The sequence below is a fragment of the Taudactylus pleione genome, unplaced genomic scaffold (genome assembly GCF_031769625.1).
Source record: "Taudactylus pleione unplaced genomic scaffold, aTauple2 ptg000309l, whole genome shotgun sequence".
Classification (NCBI taxonomy): domain Eukaryota; kingdom Metazoa; phylum Chordata; class Amphibia; order Anura; family Myobatrachidae; genus Taudactylus; species Taudactylus pleione.
In genome coordinates, this window is record NW_028284710.1 from 12,421,598 (window position 1) to 12,441,148 (window position 19,551).

At 40.7% G+C, this 19,551-nt stretch overlaps 1 protein-coding gene across 1 annotated transcript in view; it reads right to left on the minus strand.

Annotated features, from left to right (window-relative positions):
• The window catches only part of ADCY2 (adenylate cyclase 2), a 1,382,785-nt gene that overhangs the window by 1,189,739 nt on the left and 173,495 nt on the right, over window positions 1-19,551 (minus strand). Inside the window, exon 2 of the mRNA XM_088442287.1 lies at window positions 3,374-3,571. Coding sequence (XP_088298413.1) covers window positions 3,374-3,571 — 198 coding nt within the window. The remainder of the gene's footprint in view (window positions 1-3,373; window positions 3,572-19,551) is intronic.

The following is a 19,551-nucleotide window of genomic DNA, read 5'->3' on the forward strand; positions in this document are numbered from 1 at the left end:
ACACATGCAGAGAGACTCTGTCTGAAGCCGGCAGATGAAGTGAAACTGGGGCTGAGGTGAATACTCATCACCGGGGGGGAGGCTATTTCAGTATACAGTGCACTGACGGCTGGCTTATAAAAATATCACAAATTTACCAACTGGTCAGGCTGCAGGGGGATGGGTTGGTGGGCTCCTACAAGCTTCGGGCCCTTGGGCAACTGCCCAACAAGCCCAATGGAAGAGATGGCCCTGATATCGCTATCATCCATACATGGCCGTGCATCGCTGGTCAATGGTAAGTTGGTAGGGTCCTTTTAAATGAGCGATTTGAACGGTAATGGTAATGATATTGATATCGTTATCGTTCAAATCGTTCTTTAAAATCGCTACATGTGTACGCACCATTAGATGTTGTTACATGTATGTAGCTTCCCATGTTACACTGACATAATATTAAATTTGTGTAGTTTTATGTTACACACTGACAGGGATGTGACACAACCTGTGGGATAAGGGAAGGGGGGGCCAGCATGATACGATTTAATGTAATGTAACATGTAACCAGGGGCGCCAACAGCCGCGCCGGGATAGGGAGAAGGGGGCATGGCCTAATTGCAGAAGGCGTGGCCACACCCTTTGGGAAGAAAAAAAAATGTTTTACAGTGCTGGGGAGGGGGGCACTGTGAGCCCCTCAAGCCCGGCGCATAGCCGGTGGGGGGCGCGATCAGTGTGATCGCTCTCCCCACAGGCATAGAAGACTGCTGTGGCTGCTACTTAGCAGCCGCGAGCAGTCTCAAAGTGCAGCCCCCCCCTCTCAGTGCCCCTGCATGTAACAAATCTGTCTCTCTATGACATGTAATTTAACCCAGCACATACATAACATCAGAAGGTAGCATGCTGAGCACATGCGGCACACAATCTGTATAGAAGCAGCCTGTGTCTCTACCAACTAACTGCAAATGCCAGCATGCTCTGTCAGGGCATGCTGGTTTTTGTAGTTCTGCAGCAGCTGGGGAAAGACATAGGCAGTCCAGTTATACATCACTCCACAGAGATCATTACCCGGTGTGGGGCTGCTGGGCACTGTCAGGCTGAGCACTACAATGCTTCCTCTCCAACTCATGATCGTGTTCCTGTGGACACTGCAGAGTAGCCACAAAAGCTTCCGCCTGGCTCTATAGCAAGCGCACCCCTTGCACCCACTATAGTTACGCCACTGGCTAGATGTATCAAGCCTTGGAGAGAGAGAAAGTACCAACCAATCCCCTTCTACAGTTACTGTCACTTTACAGTCTGTTGTGTTTGAAAAATGACAGCTAGGAGCTAATTGGTTGGTACTTTATCACCTTCTACAGTTACTGTCACTTTACAGTCTGTTGTGTTTGAAAAATGACAGCTAGGAGCTAATTGGTTGGTACTTTATCTCTCTCCAAGGTTTGATTCATCTCTCCTTTATATCTACTGTAAATTCTCTGTACATAAGCAAAACATTATTATTGTGGTGATAATTCTGTACCTTCTGTTCAATACTATTAACTCTGTAATCACCAGGAATATATGAAATAGAGACCCAATAGTAATACTGCATTGTAGCACTTCATATACAGATTCAGACTCATTCATACACACATGTACAAGTGTCAGATTAATCAGTGCAGTCCTGTTTAGCGGTTTTGTTGCATCCTATTGTTTAACATATGTGACTAAGACACACATCTGTACTTTATATATCTTAATAGTTACTTCACATAAGAATAAACTGGGGAAATATATTAATTATATGAAAGTTTAGTGGAACAGTTATACAACTCAAGGCCAATCTTCCACTCTATTGCATGATACTTAATTTATATGTGTAACACAATACACCACTGTTATTCAATATTGCACTGTGCATAGGTCAATACTGTAGCCCTTATTACTTAATATTCAGTAGTACAGTATGTACAATGGAGAGTATAGTAGATATGTTTTCTGGTGGTGGATAATTGTATTTGTATTTGCACCATAAGTGCTGAAAATAGATCAAATTCACGTATGCAGTATTCATTCTGCTGACTATACTCAACTGTTAGCCTCATATGATATTCATTGAAATTATCACCGGAGGCTCAGGGGTGATGTAAAATATGGCAAAAAAGTTATGCCAGGTATTGTGATTAAGAGGTCTAGTCATCATTAAGTTATTGGGCCATTCATCAAGAAGGCCATTCATCAAGAAGGTAAAGCAGGAGATATCACAGATATCTCCAGCTTACATTTCTCTCCAGAATTTATCAAGCTCAGAAAAGACAATATTTTCTGAGCTTGATTGCGGGAGCATTCGCCATCGTGCTCCCACTACCGCTTCCCGCTCCTTCCTATGGGAAGGAGTTCCGGGTCATGAAAAGGGATCCTTTCAGATCCCTCCGCCCCTGTCTGGCTCCTTCTGCCAGACGTCAGGGCTCCTGTGCATAGTTTATCACTGCTCTGAAGGGAGCAGTGAAGACGCTCACGGAGACAGCTGACTTTTGGATCAGCTGTCTCCGCGCCGGAGCAATGATGAATTGCTCTGGTGCTCACGGCAAGTTAGTGTGTAAATTATTGGGGTCTGTTCAGACCCCGATAATTAACATAATGAATAGACCACCATATACTGTTTAGATGTGATTTAATATAGCATTATCTAGTGCTGTGGTGCTTATCTCTCAATATTCAATTACGCAATACTGTACTTACAGTAAGGGATGCAGATACTTGCTTTCAGAATAAAATGCTTTGAAAGTGAGTATTGCTTACAAATTCTACAGCAAGCAGTGTCTGTTCTCACCCTTACATGCACATAATTTGTGCGGCTAGCTCAAAATACTAAGGGGTATATTTACTATAGTGAGAGTTTTTAGAAGTGGAAATGTTCCCCATAGCAACCAATCATATTCTAGCTATTATCTACTAGAAGGTGCTAGTTAAATGTTAAGTAGAATCTGATTGGTTGCTATGGGCAACATCTCCATTTCTAAGAACTCTCACTTTAGTAAATATACCCGTAAAAGTCATTGTTCTATTTAATTATCGCCATCCCAGTATAACTTATTCTGCCATTAAAATTATTATGGCAATTATAAATTAGTTTCCTTTGTAGGATATTTCCCAATCCAGCGTTAGAGAAAACAAAAAAAACAAAGGGATATACGTATGGGTCAACTGCAATTTAATGTGTGTTTATAAGAATTCCATAATATCTTTTGTTCAAAAGGGAGTAATCAGGTCTCCTGTAAGCCTCACGTGTAGAATACAGTATTTAAAAACATATAAAGAAACAATGCATAATATGACACAAACTATGATGCAATAAAACAATATAATTGAATTACAGTTTCATTGATAATTACACATTAACCATAAAACATACCTGATCCCAAGCTGATATGATGCCTCCAAAACACATAAACAGATATCCCATAGCAACAAGACATACCCAGATGACCAATGAGAAAATCCTTAGAAGTTTTTTGAACACAGATTCAATGCAGGCAAGGACAAATATTGCAAAGAATATTGCTATGGCTGTTGGAACTGTTATTAAAAAGGCCATATGATCTTCAATTCCCTGCAGAAGACAAAAAAAAGTATAATGATATTACTACATTTCATTATATATATATATATATATATATATATATATATATACAGACCAGGAGGTGCGGCACTCACGGACCCATACGAAGAAACACGACGGTGAGCCAGATGTCGTGTTTCTTCGTATGGGTCCGTGAGTGCCGCACCTCCTGGTCTGTATTTTGCTATTTTTGTGGGGACACCCGGCAAAGCTGTCTATATTTTTGATGAGTGCCGGTCCTGTGTTGTTTATATATATATATATATATATATATATATATATATATACTATACATGCAAACATACATAAACTTTATTAATGTATTATTTTTCTACCGAGATTTGCTTATACACTGTGCATGTGCCTAATTAATTGTGATGCTTACATGCAGTTGTCTCTGATAAACGAAAGGATTGATCACAGTCCTTTAAGAATTGCAGACACTATTAATCACACTTGAAATGTGTGATAAAAATGTTGTAACAGAGGGCCAGAAATTACGTTGTTTGGATATAAAAAAGATCCCTTGAATAAAATCTGGCAAAAAAAAAAGAAAATCAGTGGTCTGCTATTTTATTAAACTGAAAGAAAGTTTTGAATGGTTAACATAATAATAATATCAAATGGAATAATTACTTTATAATAATCACTAAAATTAAGCTAAAACTATTATAAGAGTTTTAGGCTATGCAAAATGTCTGACAAAAGCAAAACAGTACATTTTGTATATTCAGTAATAAAAATGTGTTTATAGACCAGTATATTTATGTTCTGTTCATACTGGTGTTTTTTTTGCATTGTAGCAGATGTATACTGTATGTTGTATCAGATGTATATGGTGTCATTTGTGTTTCCCATATAACTGCACTGTCCATCTTGCAAGCAGACAATGGGCCTGATTCATAGCCGCTCTGAATCAGGGCGTTTTTTTTTTTTTTGTGCGGCCTCCTGGCCACTCGCTTAGCTGTGGGTGACCACCCACAACTATTGCGAGTGGCCAGGTGATGGTCGCGATGGTCTCGACTATCGCGACTATCGGGGCTTGCGACGAGACCCTTGTGGTAGGGTCTCGTTCCCGCAAGCCCCAGTGAGCTTTCTGCTCTATTAGAGTAGGAAGTTCACCCACTGACATCACTCGTGATGTCAGGGAGGCCGCCCCCAAACGGCAGGCGTTCCTTCAGTAACTCCTACGTTTGGCCAGCCACCCCCCCTGCCCGCCTCCAAAACGGGGCAAGCTGTCAATCAAAATCGACAGCTGCCCCGCTTTGGTGTGAGACCCGTAGCGACAGAGCACCCGTCGCTAGCTGGGTCTCGCGCATGCGCACGTCAGAGCCGGCTCCGGCGTGCGCATGCGCAGTGGCCAAACATCGACCCGCTCGCGAACGCATAGCGCTTGCGAGCGGGTCTGAATCAGGCCCTATGTTATCATTTCAAATAGGCCATAATGCACACAATTTTCATGGTCCATTCCAGATATGCATGGCTAGCTACCATCTATATATAACTACAAAATCGAAACAATAATGGCATAGATTTGAAATGCATTAAATAAAATCAACTTTAGTTCAATATGTGTGAAATAAATACAACATAAAGTTGTCCCCTATTTACGTAAGGTTGCAAAGGCTTCATTATTACTTAGCTCTATGTTTCAAATCTAGGCTTCACATTAAGATCACAGAAGTAATACTATATTAGGTGGACACTGTAGGGACCAAGTCTGTAATTAAGAAAAAGATTGGATGTTTCCTCCCTAGTGTTGGAGTAATAGTCATTCATCACTGTCATGGAAAATTATATTAGAATTACTTCAAACTGCACAGTTGTTAAATATTTTGATGAAAGAAGATGTCTTTAAAATTAATTTCTAACAATTTAACATAAATATACTAACACAAATATTGTTTTAAAAATATTGCCTTTAAACACATGAGCTACATATTGCTATTCAACTCCATGATAATTCAATATAACCATGGATGATGATATTTCTTATTAATTATTTTTTGTACAAACTTTCAAGTGGACATGAAATGCAACAAGGCTCCCTTTGCTGTCAGCTGTCCATATATTTTGGTTTATAGTTGCAATCTGAGAATCATTATATTCTTGTGAGTTCTCATTGCAGCAAAAGCTGCTGCAGCAAAATTATATATAATTTAATTATATAAGCTTAATGCTGCTTTTACATTAGACAGAGCAATCCTGATTAAATTGTATATTTGTGGGAAAATATAATAAGAAATCCTCTGAGAGTATTTAATTGCTGTACATTTTCTATATAGCTAATGTGATTTTATTTTATGGAAATTAGAATAAAGCTGCTAGAATAGTTTGCGACATATCTGTTAATCAAAATATTTTCGGTGTGTGATAATATAATTAATGTAAAGTAGCTGTATTACTTCCTATTTCTAAATATATACTCAGAATGTTCTTTACAAACAAATAACTTACAGACTTTACTGTAAATAATTATCTATATGAAAAATTAATAAAAATGATGACATAGTACTATTGTGGTATTTCAAAAAGGCTAGAATTGCACTAAAACATGTCTAAACATGTGCTGAAGGTATTTTAACATATTCAAAATGAATTAATAAAAATCTGTAAAATTAATTAAAGTTACTGTATAAAAGAGAGAATTTTATCTAAAGCACAAAAGGAATTGAAGAACATCCCGACCATGAAGACTTTTATGAAACCTCTTGAGTAGAGTGAAAATAAGCAGTTTACATCTCAGCGTGGCAGCCACACACCAATGTGTTTTGTCACTTCAGGACTTCATCAGTACAATGGCTTGATATGTATTGGGCTGGTTTAAATTTATATTAGCCACCAAACACAATAGAGTGAGAAGCATAATGAAAATATATTGATACATTTGCTAAAATAGCAATAGCTGTGAAACAAATGACCTCTGTTGTATAACAGTAAATTTGCTAATATTGGCAGGACTTTAAAATTCATATTATTACTGTACATAGGTATATAGATAACCTTTACATAATCCATTGGCATAATTCAGATCTGTCTCTAGCAATTAAAAAAACAGTCTATGATGTATATGTATCTAGCTGCAGTACCCGGCATTGCCCGGGTTAAAATCTTCAAGTTATTAAGTTTTATTGTGTGATATCATCCACATCCATCCAATGGAAGGCCCAGAACATGCTCCCTAGGGCAAATATCTGCACGGTGCACTCCCCCTTGATGTCTGTCTGGGACTCCAACCACTCCATTAGGCATCCAAGACCAATTGTCATCCCCCTGTGAAGTTTTCATCCAAATCCATCCAATGGAGCAGGCTCCCTGGGTCAAAGTTCTGCACAGCATACACAAACTGGAGTTCTGATTGGAATCTCAACCCCCTAGTATCAGGGGCATTTCTAGAGAGGAGGGGGCCCGTGTGCAGCCTCTGACACGGGCCCCCTCCTCTCCGCCCAGTGGCCGGCAGCGCACTGAGCTGTGCGCGGCCAGCGCCAGAGTTATAGACTCTGGGCACTAGAGTGTGCGCAGAGTCTATAGTGTATGCACAGGTAACTGGGAAAATGGCCGCGACGGCCATTTTCCCTGTACTGCGCATGCGCAAATGATGGAAAAATGGCCACCGCGGCCATTTTCCAGTCGTTTTACATTGCCGGACACCCGCGCCGATATGGTACTCCGGAGAGGTAAGTATTATTATGGGTGCAGGTCCCTACCGGGTGTCAGCGCTGTACAAAAAGCCGGAAAATGGAAGGTGCGGCCATTTTTCCAGCATTTTGCGCATGCGCAGTAGACTCCGGGCACACTCTAGTGCCCAGAGTCTACTAATTCTCCAGTAGCCAGCCAACCATGTCAGTCGGCTGCCGGCCACCAGGAAGAGAGGAGGGGGCCCCGGATGGAGAAGGCACACGTGCCCCCTCCTTTCTAAAGATGCCCCTACTCCCCACATTATATCACTAAACTACCTCCCCACACTACATCACTATGATACCTCCACTCTATATCACTATGTACCTGTACACACTGCTGTACATCCCCAGACTACATCACTATGCTAACTGTTTTGTTTGTATGCATGTAAATCAATTTATAACTGTTGTGCTACTTTATTCAGCCATTTGCAAACTATAGACACACTGCACATCAGACTTCACCCACTTCACCCACTTCCCAACATTCCCCATGGTCGTAGGGACCGTCACTGAAGAGTGAGGCTTTCACATATATATAAGGGAGTATCTACACACATTAAGCATATCTAATGCAATAACATCACACTAACTACCCACACTACATCCCTGCATGGAATCAATACAATATATAATGGTACTGTATCACTACTCTACCTCCTTACACTACATCCCAGCACTACTGTATATCACTGCACTACCTCCATATACTACATCACTGCTACCTCCCCACACTACATATCCATACTATAACACTGCACCATCTCTCCACACTACATCGCTACACTACATAACTGCACTACCTCCCCACAGCGTCGTAACTAGGGTGGTGCAACATGTGACTCAAGATACAGCAGGTCAGAGGGCGCTGTTTGGGCCTGTCAATTTTCTGTTTATTATCATTCTCACTTGTAGCATCCTCTTCTTTTATGCCCAGCATTTCCTGGCCTCCCCTATCTCTTCCCTGGCCCTTCCCCATGAGGCTTTGGCCCTTTTTTGGGTGCGCTTCTTATGTCCCTATTTGAAAAATAGGGGGGGGGCACCAATGTCTTTTCTGGCACAGGGCACCAAAAGTCTAGTTACGGCTCTGCCTCCCCATATTACATAACTGCACTACACCTCCACACTATATAACTGTACTTCCTCTCCACACAGCATCACTACTACACTACATAACTGCACTACTCTTCACACTGCTCTACCTCCCCTCACTATATCATTAAATTTTTCTCTATCTCTTTGCTCTGGTCTCTGTGCTGAGCAGCTCTGGAGATTTACAGGGGTGGCAGTCTTTGACAGGATAGGGGGTAAGGAGTAGTTGACATGGGTGTGGGAGGAGTAGAATATAAGGAGGTAGTTGAGTGCAGGAGCAGGAAGAGGGGATGACCTGATTCTGGAGATGGGAGGGACTACTCTGGACATCTGCCTACTCACTACAGTGCAGCAGCCCGTGGGTGGCTGGCATAACTGCATGTAATGTCTTGATAAGGGGTGTGCGGGACATACTAACACCCTTCTTTCTCATACACAGACCACTGACCTGATCTCATTCTGGTCATGGCTAATCTGCACTACTCCTGGGTCTACTTACCTGCCAGGCAGTCTAATGTTTCCTTAACAAAACTTCTGCTACACTTGCTCCATTGGGCATAGATACAGGTAGAGATGGGACAGAGGCACAAGTTGGGAAGTTGGCAGAGACAGAGGCAGTAAAAGAGAAGTGATACAGGTGGTGAGAGGGGTGAAAGCTCAGGTGGGGATGGAGTCAGAGGCAGAGGTGGAGAGGGGACAGAGGCACAAGTGAGGAGGGAGGCAGACGCTGGGAATGGGGAGGGGACAAAGACTGGTGATAAAAGGTGCAGTCAGACAGATTCTAAGGGGACAGTGGTATGAATTATGTGGCTGGACATAGGCAACTGCAGTCACATCTGATCCAAATCCATGCAGCTTTGATGTCCAAACCCCATGCCATTGAGAGGAAAACATCAACTTGGTGGCACATCCTTCCCACCACCATGCCCATTGCTTTTCTGAGTGGCGTCCAGGCAGCAGAGGAGTACAACAATTGTGGTCAGGGGGCACAGCATGTGCACAGGAAGTGGTTAAGCTGTGCCTCCTGTGTTAGATGATTAGCCACATTCTGCCTCTATGGGAATACTGTAGGCAGTCTGCAGCATTGTGAGTCTCCCAGCAACTGAGCTATAGACCATTGTCTCAGCAGTCTATTACTGTTAATGCAAATAAAAAAATCAGGTGGTCACCTCCCGGCACCCCTATTGGCCACCAATGCTATCTCCTGCTGCTGATCCCACTGCTTAGAAAAAATTTAATTGGGGCTGCCTAAGAGATGTGCGGGTGCACACCCTGGCCCCTGCACATGCCTATGGTGGCTGGTCCTGGAGGAGCACACCCTGGCCCCTGCACATGCCTATGGTGGCTGGTCCTGGAGGAGGGACCAGCCACAGTAACAACATGTCATACTCTTTCTGAGCATGAGCGGAGGCCAGCAGCAAGACAGGTGCACTGCCAGCTGGCAGCACCACTCCAGGAGAGATTCTAGAATGATGCTATTCACGTGGGGGGCCTGGAGCTGCAGCTCCACCTGCCCCATTGTATATCTGGCCCTGCACCGCAGGAATGCTTCTACTGCATCCTCCTGCAACTTTACCTGGTAATTTTACCCATCATTGCATAACATTAATTGCTATTACCATTTTTTGCAATTTGTCCTCACTCATTTGTTATTAGGTCATCTCCTTTATTAATATAGAAAAAAAGATTTTATGGTTCAGTGTAAACCCCGGCCTTTACAAGCACCTGTGCTCAGAGGCGTCACTAGGGTTGGTGTCACCCGGTGCTGTAATGAACGGTGACACCCCCCTCCACAAAAAAAAAAGTCGGGACAAAGGTGCGCAGCTCCGCGAACTCTGCCCCCTTACCAGTCTAGCAGTCACACTGTGCTCCTCCCAGAATGCAAGGCACACCCAGCAGGCGTGATGATGCCACACCCGATATTCTGGGTAGCAGTGCTTAAATTGGTCCTTGAGACGTGGTGGAACGACCCCCTCCCCCCTCTCCCCCGACGATTTATCAAAAAAAGGACAGCGTGCGCCTAAGGCCTGTGCCACAAAAAAGGGGCGTGATCTCAAAAGAAAGGGGCATGGTCACACAATACTATCCCCAATTCAAATTATGTCACACAGTAGCACAATCGTATCCACATTACACCGCACATAGTGCTCCTGAGTCACATTACACCATCAAGTAGTGTCCCTAATTTATGTTCTGGCACACAGTAGTGCCCATTTTACACAACACCCACATTATTGACCCTTATACACAATGCCAACAGTAGTAGTGCCCCTTATACAATGCCCACAGTAGTAGTGCCCCTTATTTAATTCCACCTGTAGTAGTGCCCCTTATGCAATGCCCCCTGTAGCTGTGCCCATTATGCAAATCCCCCTTTAGTAGTGCCCCCTGTAGTTGTGCCCAATATACAATGCCCCCTGTATTAGAGCCCATTATGCAATGCCCCCTGTATTATAGCCCTTTATGCAATGCCTCCTATATTAAAGCCCATTTTGCAATGCCTCCTGTATTAGAGCCCCTTACGCTGTGCCCCCAGTAGTGTCCCCTTATGCAGTGCCATCAGTAGTGACCCTTATACAATACCCCGAGTAGCTACTCTTATGCAGTGCCCCTTATACAATACCCCCAGTAGTGCCCCTTATGCAGTCCCCTTATACAGTACCCCCAGTAGTGCTCTTATGCAATACATCCAGTAGTGCCTCCAGACAGTAGTGCCCCCTTATACAGAACCCCCAGTAGTGCCCTTATGCAATACCTCCAGTAGTGCCCCCTTATACAGTACCCCTAGTAGTGCTCTTATGCAGTGCCCCTTATACAATACTCCCAGTAGTGCCCCTTATAGACTATCCCAGGAGCTCCCCTTATGCTGTGCCCCCAGTAGTGCCCTTATACTGTGCCCTCTATACAGTACCCCCAGTAGTGCCCCTATGCAGTGGCCCCAGAATGCCCCCAATAATGCCCCTTATGCTGTGCCCCCTCCACTGTGCATTACTACTTACCTTTCTTGAAGATGTCCAGGCTGGTTTGCACTAGAGGTGTCCGGGCGCGCTCCTCGTCTTCTCGGCGTGCCGCATGCTTGATGACATCACCGCGACCGGCGTCCGGAGCCACACACAGACACAGAGAGATGCTCTGTGCTTTGTGCCTATGTGTGGCTCTGGACGCCGGCTGCGGTGAGGGAATGAAGTGATCCCCGGCAGCGGTGGCGTTCAAGGCCATGATCGGCGGTGGTGCCGGGGAAGGGGGCAGACGTCTCTGTGGATGGGGTGTGGCCCACGGGTGTGTGTGCTGCTGTTTTTGGTGTCACCCCCTTGAAGGGTGACACCCGTTGCGGGCCGCACCCCCCGCACCCCCCTTGTGACGCCACTGCCTGTGCTATGTCATTAAGATGATATGAGCGACCACCATACTTTTTGTTTGCAGTCCTTTATTAATATGTTATTATCATGTACTTATTCCTTCAATACACTGACTGCTTTCAATATCCATCCATACCACAACTACATGGTCCCTTCCATGTGTTGATATTTTGTTTTCCTATTATGCCTTACTGTATTTTATACTTCTACTAATTGCTCATCCTGCCAACTGTAACCTATGTTACAGACCAATTTGTATATATAAGATTTGTGCCTCTATAGTAATCCAAAATTATTTAAAAAAATATAAATATATAAATTCTATTCATGTATTCCTTTATGTGGGATCAACTCACGTTATCATGTATCAAAACAACATTATAAATTGTGCATTTATTATGTACTCTCTGTATCTGTAGTATACACACTTCTGTCCTTTATGACTTTGTTATTAAAATAGTAAGTAATTTTCTTTTAGAAGATAAAACTGTTTAAAGTTAGCATTAGAGTTTGAAAACCATGTTGCCCCTTGTATAAAATATACAATTAATATCATGTAATAAATAAAATTATGTATAATTTTAATTTATAATATTAATTAATAAATAAAATATTGTAAATCCTCTTAACTTTCAAATACATTTTTCCTTTTTACAAAATACTAACCTTAAATCTTCTTTCCGTGATCTACCCTAATCTAAATTTAAGATTTGGAAATTCCATATGGAAGTTAAAAAAATTCCTATGGGCATACCCGAGACAAAAATAGTTAATCTCCAAACAGGAGTGGTCTATTACACCACTTAGCCAATAACATTTAAGTGACTGCTCCAGATTAGCTGCCCTATTATTAAGTAGCCACGGTCAATCTACTTCATTCACAACAAATCCACTACACTTTAGTTTGAACACAAGTTGGGAGAGATCTAGACATTAGGTCCCCATGCATCTGTGGAAGATTAGATTTGTTTGTATAATATTTTAGCCAATAACTAATAAGGAGGAAAATTAGTTAGAAGATGAGACATTGCTCTTTTAAACAAGGGGGACCCCACCTTGGTGCAAGCCATGTTTTGGGGAGATAGGGAACGATGTACCCTCCTTCATCTACATAAAATGTAACTTTTTTCATATTGCAGAGTGCATATTGTACATATTGCATATTGTAAAGAGCACAGACAATCCATAGATAATAGCTTCTTTGCATCATTTGAAAAAGTAGGTTCTCCTCTTTTAAATGTTGGTGCCCCTTATGTGCAGGCATCACTGTAGTGGAGATAGGGCATGTAGTGCCCTCACTGCCATATACTGAAAATTTATGTTTTCTATAACACTGAGCAACACTATATGTTAAGTAGAGGTGCTGGTATGTGGCACTATAAATGACAACAGTACATTATTGAGTTAAGCAGCAGAATATTGTCTTTGAGGCCTTATAATTCTATCCATCATGCTCTGAAAGGTGGCAGAGGTCCCATATAACTCAAAAGGCAACATCTTGCTGGAAAAAGACCAACAGTACGATGAAGGACATATTTTCTTTTGCCCTGTCTGCTAATGGCACTTGACAGTACTTTTGTTAAATTTAGAATTGTTAAGTATTGTACTTTTTCTAGTCTTTAAATTAATTCATCCATGCAAGGCATAGGGTAGCATTACATTTAGACACTGTATTGAGTTTTTGGAACTCATTGCAGAAGCATCCCACCTGGCTTCAGGATTAGTACAGTGGGGCTTAACCACTCACTACAGTATGTGACACTTTTATTATGTCTACATCCAACATTTATTTTATTTCTTTGAAAACCACCTCTTGCTGGGGTTCTTGTATTCTATAGAGTTTTAGGATAATGTTAACTACTGGTTCAGTGATTATGTCATGTTTAATTACTTTCATTTGATCAGTTACTATAGAAATTAGTAGTCTATTTCTTATGAGAAACTGATTTGCTTCATGCTCTTGAATAGGCGAGAGGGATTTTGCTATTGTTATTTTGGTAACTGGAGGTATTGAGGATACCAGAGTCAAAAGTCTGACTGACAGTGCTAATCTATCCTTCCAGGGTAGACTTTGTTTTCCGGGCTGGCACACTTTATATTTAACCTCACCCATGTTTTCAATGATTTCAAGAAGTCCCTGCCATTTTGCCAAAAATGCACTTTCTACAATAGGAAATAAATTAAACACTGTGGGCCTGATTCAGACCCGCTCGCAAGCGCTATGCGCTCGCTCCAGGTCGACGTTTGGCCAATGCGCATGCTCACGCTGGAGCTGGCTCTGACGTGCGCATGCGCGAGACCCGGCTAGCGACAGGCGCTCCGTCACTCCGGGTCTCGCACTAATAGGGGGTGGCTGTTGATTTTGATCGACAGCTCGCACTGTTTTGGAGGCATGGCCGGGGAGTGGCTTCACAAATGGAGGCGTTCCCAAGTGAACGCCTGCCGTTTGTGGGCGGCCCCTCTGACATCACCAGTGATGTCAGTGGGAGAGCTTCCGGCTCTATTAGAGCCAGAAGCTCTCTGGGGCTTGCGGCCATGAGGGTCTCGTCGCAAACCCGATGGTCATGACCATCATCCTGTCCGCTCGCAATAGTTGTGGGTGGTCACCCACAGCTATGCGAGTGGCCAGGAGGGCGCTCCAAAAAAAAAAAATCGCCCACATTCAGACTGAGCGCTCTTTCAGAGCGTCCGGCTCTGAATCAGGCCCTGTGTCCTTAGGAGCGCCCTCTATTGTGCCTTTTGGGCCTACTCCATCTGCTCATTCACCATTGGCGCTACTGCAGCTGTTCTTTCCTGCATCTAAGAAACATGTTCAATAACACTTTCGTATGGATTGGGTTGCCCCACCCATGTTTATTGCAATATTTAGTAGTTCCCTAAAATGTCTTCTACATAGAAAGTCAAATAGCAATTATCCTGTAAAAGATTGTGGAACTTCCCTAATGGCCAGAAGCAAGTATGATAGCAGATACAGTGGTACAAATTTTTCTCATATTTATTTCTAACCTTTTTTATATTTTCTTTAGCATTTTGTTGAATCTTTCTACTAAACAATACATATGGATTCTGCGCTTCTACATAAATATGGATTGCAATATGGCAGAGAATGAAAAGATCAAAAACTCGATCTTAAACAATGTACATTTAATGACAAGTAGAATTAAACTAAAAAAAATCCAATAAATTACACATATAAAATTACAATGAATATAAACATGTGATACTTATAAATAAGGACTTGTAGTAGCATTATCTCCAGTACCTGCTGCAAATGTCACAACTGGATAGCTTTGTGTGGATAATATTGACTGAGACTCATTGAACTGTCTCTGTGTGAAAGTAGATAGTCAGCTTTTGGCACCTTGGTTTAGGAAAAAAAACTTGTGTCACTTGCAGCTGAAAATCCTGCTAAGGATATATCTATCCTGTTGCCAAGGTTGAATCAGAAATGTCACTCTGTGTGGTGAGTCAGCCGCTGTTATTTATTTATTAACAGTTTCTTATATTCCGTTGCGCTTTACAATTGTAAGCATTAATAGAACAAAACTGGGTAATAACAGACAGATATATAGGTAGGAAGGCCCTGCTCGCAAGCTTACAATCTATAGGGTTATTGTCTTACCTGGACCTGCATGAGATCACAGGTCCCAGCGCTCCTGCTGCACGCTGTGGCTGCTGTGTGCGCACAGTCCTGCGGTCTGGCAATCGAGGTAGCCACCCACTTGCGGCTGGCTATAGATGAGTAAATGATGTCCGGATCAAGTAGCCAATATATAAGCCAGTTAGCAAGCAGTGCAGGAGGCTCTTTAGCAGCTGGCTCAATGGAAATCCAAAACAGCGTGACAAATGCTTAATTCAGTAGGTCAGTCCTTCAGGATAAACAAAGAAAAATGTATTCCTATTGAGGCACTCACAAGATCATATTTGTCATTGGTTTCATTAATTCACCATCCGGGATATGAGAATAAAGGCTATTGCCCACATAACATAAAATATAACCTTTATTAAATATCCTTAAAATAAAAAGCAAGCAAAATATTAAAAATTTTAAAGATTGAAAAAACAATAAGTAGTGATGAATTTATTTATTTGTTAATCTTGTCTTCAGTCTATTAATATGTATGATCTCTATCCTATATTATATTAACATTAAATTATCAAATATGAAGATCATATTATATATTGGGTTATAAGATCCACATTGGTCCTGTGAAAATTCACAGGTGTACATATACGGTGACTAAACTACTTCAATATTGATCAGTTGTATTCTAAGATCTAAGATGATCCTGTATACATCCACAAATATGAACATATTATTAATGATGGGACTGCTCCAATGTAATCTAATGGTAGCATGGGTCCATGTTTAACCAATGGTCACAGATGTTGCCCTCACCGTCAAGAATATATATGACACATAAGCATACATTAGGGAAAATCATCAGTTGTTTTAAACTCAAATGAAAATATATACCCGGAGGTCACAGTACAAAACCACTACTCTGATAAACATATCAAATTGTTGTCAGCTCAAAAGGTACACCTTAATTATTATTATTATACCTGTGCTGCTATGTCCATAATATAGTGTAGCATGTCTCCCAGACATTTCAGAAATAACTATTGAATACTCATAAGTTCACAGATCATATGGTTAGATTGTTAGAGCTTATCAAGCTATGCCTCTATCAGTTGATACAGTATCCAAATAGGACTAGATGTAGCTGCTTGTCATGAAGCAACAAAAAACAATGTGTCAATTTTGTCGCTATTAGTCCTTAGTGTGGAGAATTATTAAATAGATCTTTAGCAATCATAGTATCAATCACTTTATTTCAAATGAATTGTATCATTAGTTGGCCCTATGTTCAATGTATGCACACAGATGAAGAGACCAGGAGCTCCTATGAATAAGCTCAGTGCGAAACGTACGTCAGGGTAGCAGCACGCGCCTGACAGCGTGTGCTGTATGTTTTAACAGTGAAACCTATCGAATGTCTTCAAAATATATGATGCCATAATAGGCCATACGTTGCTGATTAGTTATACTGGGCGCTATTAGCGTTACGCTGTAGATACCACTACGGTCCTGTGTTCACAGTCATTACTATGAATATCTATACCTTGGCTATAACTATTAGAGAGAGATACTAACCATTTCACTATTTGTGTGTGTAGACCTAACCTAGGATAATAAATCCAATTCTTGTGAGTGAAACATAATAATCTTTATAGCCACAACTGACACACGTGGACATTATTGGGAAGTCTCCTTTGTGAATAGTGATAATATTGATATACTTCTCACTATTGCATAATTATAACTGGATAGTGGCTATATTTAATATAATATATGAACAGGAATGTAACCTGTAAATTCAATCATAGAATTGATTAAACTATCATAATACATTTTTGCCATCTGATTATAATGATCAGGAGACGCTAATCACTCCACGTGGTCTCTTCAACTGTGTGCATACATTGAACATAGGGCCAACTAATGATACAATTTATTTGAAATAAAGTGATTGATACTATGATTGCTAAAGATCTATTTAATATTTCTCCACACTAAGGACATATTCTTTGCTAATAGCGACAAAATTGACACACTGTTTTTTGTTGCTTCATGACAAGCAGCTACATCTAGTCCTATTTGGATACTGTATCAACTGATAGAGGCATAGCTTGATAAGCTCTAACAATCTAACCATATGATCTGTGAACTTATGAGTATTCAATAGTTATTTCTGAAATGTCTGGGAGACATGCTACACTATATTATGGACATAGCAGCACAGGTATAATAATAATAATTAAGGTGTACCTTTTGAGCTGACAACAATTTGATATGTTTATCAGAGTAGTGGTTTTGTACTGTGACCTCCGGGTATATATTTTCATCTGAGTTTAAAACAACTGATGATTTTCCCTAATGTATGCTTATGTGTCATATATATTCTTGATGGTGAGGGCAACATCTGTGACCATTGGTTAAACATGGACCCATGCTACCATTAGATTACATTGGAGCAGTCCCGCCATTAATAATATGTTCATATTTGTGGATGTATACAGGATCATCTTAGATCTTAGAATACAACTGATCAATATTGCAGTAGTTTAGTCACCGTATATGTACACCTGTGAATTTTCACAGGACCAATGTGGATCTTATAACCCAATATATAATATGATCTTCATATTTGATAATTTAATGTTAATATAATATAGGATAGAGATCATACATATTAATACACTGAAGACAAGATTAACAAATAAATAAATTCATCACTACTTATTGTTTTTTTCAATCTTTTCAATTTTTAATATTTCGCTTGCTTTTTATTTTAAGGATATTTAATAAAGGTTATATTTTATGTTATGTGGGCAATAGCCTTTATTCTCATATCCCGGATGGTGAATGAATGAAACCAATGACAAATATGATCTTGTGAGTGCCTCAATAGGAATACATTTTTCTTTGTTTTTTCTAAGTCTATTTTGTTCCTGGATGAACCCCTTCCATGACAAGATATAAATACTAAACAAGAAGGAAATATCATATTCAATTTTGGGAATATTAGTCTGTGCGGATACAATTCTGTCTCTGTTTACTGTCCTTCAGGATGTTAGTATATATGGGTATACTATACAGGTCCATTGTCTTTGTTAACATGTTGTGTAATTAATTTACTTCAGAGAGTCTGGGTATTAGAGATCCAACCATAACTATAATTATTCTTTCAAATGGGTAATGGGACAAGCATTTGGACTGGGAGTATGGTACTGACAATCATAGCAAGATGTGCACTATTAAGGTATTTCTCTATTGAATCCTGGCCACAAAGCAATGTTCCCCCTAAATGTCCTGCAGTTATGTGACCATGGTCCAGGTCTAACACCATTCTTCATTATGGTCTATGAACTACCAAATTGTTCCCCAATGTACTCCCCTTTTTTTGTCACTTGATACAATACATCTTGCTGAAATGCCAGATAGGTACAACTAATTACTATCACACTCTACCAGCTTTCCATCGATCACATTTACATTTGCTCTAGTTTTTTGCTAGTGGCATCATTTGATTGCTCTGTGGCAAAAGATCCATTCGCAAATGAAGATCAAGAATAATGTACTTTCAACAGTTTCAACAACATTCCCTACATCAGTAGTTGGTACATCACTTTGTACCCCATAACTGTCTTCATTATTCTTTGACTCCCCATTTATGCTTGTAAAAAGATAACACTTCACTTACACTGCCATTATATCTGTAACGTTGGCAAACGTGTCTGGGTATTTACTTCTGTACCTAAACTGGATTGCCACAGCTTCCAGAAGTGAAAAAAAAATATCCTTAATATAGCACTATGTATTAAGTAAGGAACTAATGACACATACCTACAGTGGAACCAAAGGGTGTTTTATATTCACTTTTGTAACATAATTCCATGTATCTCCATGTATACAATTTACACCAATAGTTTTCCCTAATAGTTTTGAGAGATTTACAAACTCTGCTTTTACAATAGTAACTGGGCTATGTAAATATAACAGAGCCTTTACCTGTTTGTTCTCTGTAGTAAGTTTACACCTATTTATTGTCTGTCTCAGCCTGCTGTATAACAGTGTAGGTTAACAGGATAAAAGGTCTATTTACCATTAAATACTTCTAACTAATTTCCTGAAAATACCTGTTTTCCGGAGATACTCACAAACAATTAATATCCACCAGATGTACTATGTAGGGATCTCAGCATGTATCTCTGATACCTCCATTTCTGACAGCAGCCACAGCCCCCAGAGGTTTCTATGCAGGTTGGGAAGCTG